The following is a 1999-nucleotide window of genomic DNA, read 5'->3' as shown; positions in this document are numbered from 1 at the left end:
TACAAGGAAATCACGACTGGCAAAAGAGGTAGGAAAGCGGCTGCAGTAAACATCAACTTACAAGCTGGATTGCTAGACATGCCTTTAGGCAATTCAATGACTAGGCTTCTACTGGCAGATTTAGACATTCCCCCACCAGCTGAAAGTGGTATGTCCAAGTTATCCAGTTATGTGAGTTCAAAGACAACTGACTTGAACAATGAAAGCATGAGAACTAAGGTGGAAGAGGTGAAAAAATGTCAATAGACGAAGAGGTGCCTCCAACCCTAACGTGATAAATGTGGCTTTGGATGGCCGGTACAATTGTCTGACCATAGGACACAGAAAGAAACCCGGACAAGGAGCATCTCAATCAATCGGCATTGCTTGTGAGACAAACACAGATAAGAAATATATCATAAGTGCTGTGTTGCAAAATAAACTTTGTTGGACTGGAGCGTGGCTAAGAAACACAGGCATTACTGTCAACTGTCCAGGACACGAGGGATGCACAGCAAATCTGACAAGACATGCACCTTTAACTGAGAGAGAAATGGGGAGAATAATTGGTGAAGATTTATCTATTCAAGGGATGCTCATCATGTTTGCCACAACAGACGGAGATTCAACGTCAGCTACCGGAATTGAAGAGGCAATGAGAACTTTACATCCTATGTGGAAAGTTGAAAGACTAGCTGACCCAGCCCATCTTAGTGCATCTCAGTTTCGCCAATGTTTTAAGGCTAATTTTCTCGACGGAATGTTCAGAGGCAAAACAAAAGTTGAAAAAACAAATCAAAAGAAAACTTTGAGCCAGGACATAAAATCTAGGTGTAGCCTTGTGATCAAAGAGATGTACTCTACTTACTGCGGAGATGTGGACAAACTGAAAAAACAGCTACCGAAAATACTACAAGCAACTGTTATGTGCTACGATGGAGACTGTTCCAAGTGCCGTTCCAACTCTGTGGTCTGTAGTGGCGGTCACAGCAACAACTGGTGGAATCGATCCATGTTTCTGGCTTCAAACAACTTAACGAGCCTGGAAATGAATGACAATGATAAGTTTCTGTTAAATGAACTTTTAAAAATAAGATTAAGTGAGGAAGCCATTGACAAAACCCGTTATAAGACTGAGTCAATAAATCGATCCATAAACATTTCGCTTCCAAAGAGTGTCAATTATGGAAGAAATGCTATGGGGCGGCTATCATCAACTATTCTTCGATCAAATATTGGGATAAAGGAGGCAACACAGACAAAAGCAGAGTTTTTAGGGGCAAAATTGTCCCCTAAGTGTTTACAAGCACTAAGCAGTATTCAGAAAAAATCAGTGTTCCATAGAGATTATGAAACAAGACCAGAAGTTAAGAGAAGAAAGCTTCTCGCTCGAGGAAGAAATATCCATGAATTTGCAAAATATAAAAAATTCAATACAGTGGGTACAGAAAAGGACAATTAGACAAAATTTTACCTAGTACTTTGCAGCAGTTGGATGATGATCATTCTTATTCACATTCGAAATGATATTTAAATGTATAATTTGCCTTGAAATAAAAAAGAAAAGAAAATTCAGTCTTTTTCATAATAACGTGTTCTCTTTTATACTACAACTCTACAATCTGGCAACAGAACTGTCAAAGCCAGCACTAAACTAACCCTAACCCTACCTCCCCCCCCCCTCACTCGTTTTGGCATTACAAAATATTCATAAACATGAAAGCCAATCTATGCACATTCATGGTCTTTCTTCTATGACTGATGGGACATTGAATAGATATTACCCCATACTTCCCATTTGATGACAAAAATTAAGCCCCCTGCCATATCCTGCAAGAGGAATTTATAGCCAAAAAAGATGAATTTTGCAGCCTGGCACTAATGCATGTGTTAAAGGCATCCATTTTGTGTGAAAACATGTGAAGAAAAACAAATAATTACAATTTTGATACATTGCTGCAAAGTTGACAGGTCGAAATTTGGCTGAAATGGCGTTTTTCAATAAAAGTGGCCAAAATTC

At 39.0% G+C, this 1999-nt stretch overlaps 1 protein-coding gene across 1 annotated transcript; it reads left to right on the top strand.

Annotated features, from left to right (window-relative positions):
- Positions 1-78: 78 nt before the first annotated feature.
- LOTGIDRAFT_175274 (hypothetical protein) lies at positions 79-1441 on the top strand (the record flags this gene model as incomplete). The annotated part of the gene is made up of 2 exons (XM_009056137.1): positions 79-148; positions 318-1441. The coding sequence occupies 2 exons, from the start codon at positions 79-81 to the stop codon at positions 1439-1441; spliced, it is 1194 nt and encodes a 397-aa protein (XP_009054385.1).
- Positions 1442-1999: the final 558 nt, after the last annotated feature.

Source organism: Lottia gigantea, assembly GCF_000327385.1.
Source record: "Lottia gigantea unplaced genomic scaffold LOTGIsca_263, whole genome shotgun sequence".
Lineage (NCBI taxonomy): Eukaryota > Metazoa > Mollusca > Gastropoda > Lottiidae > Lottia > Lottia gigantea.
The sequence above is the reverse complement of the archived record's forward strand: the minus strand, read 5'-3'. Positions and strand labels throughout refer to the sequence as shown.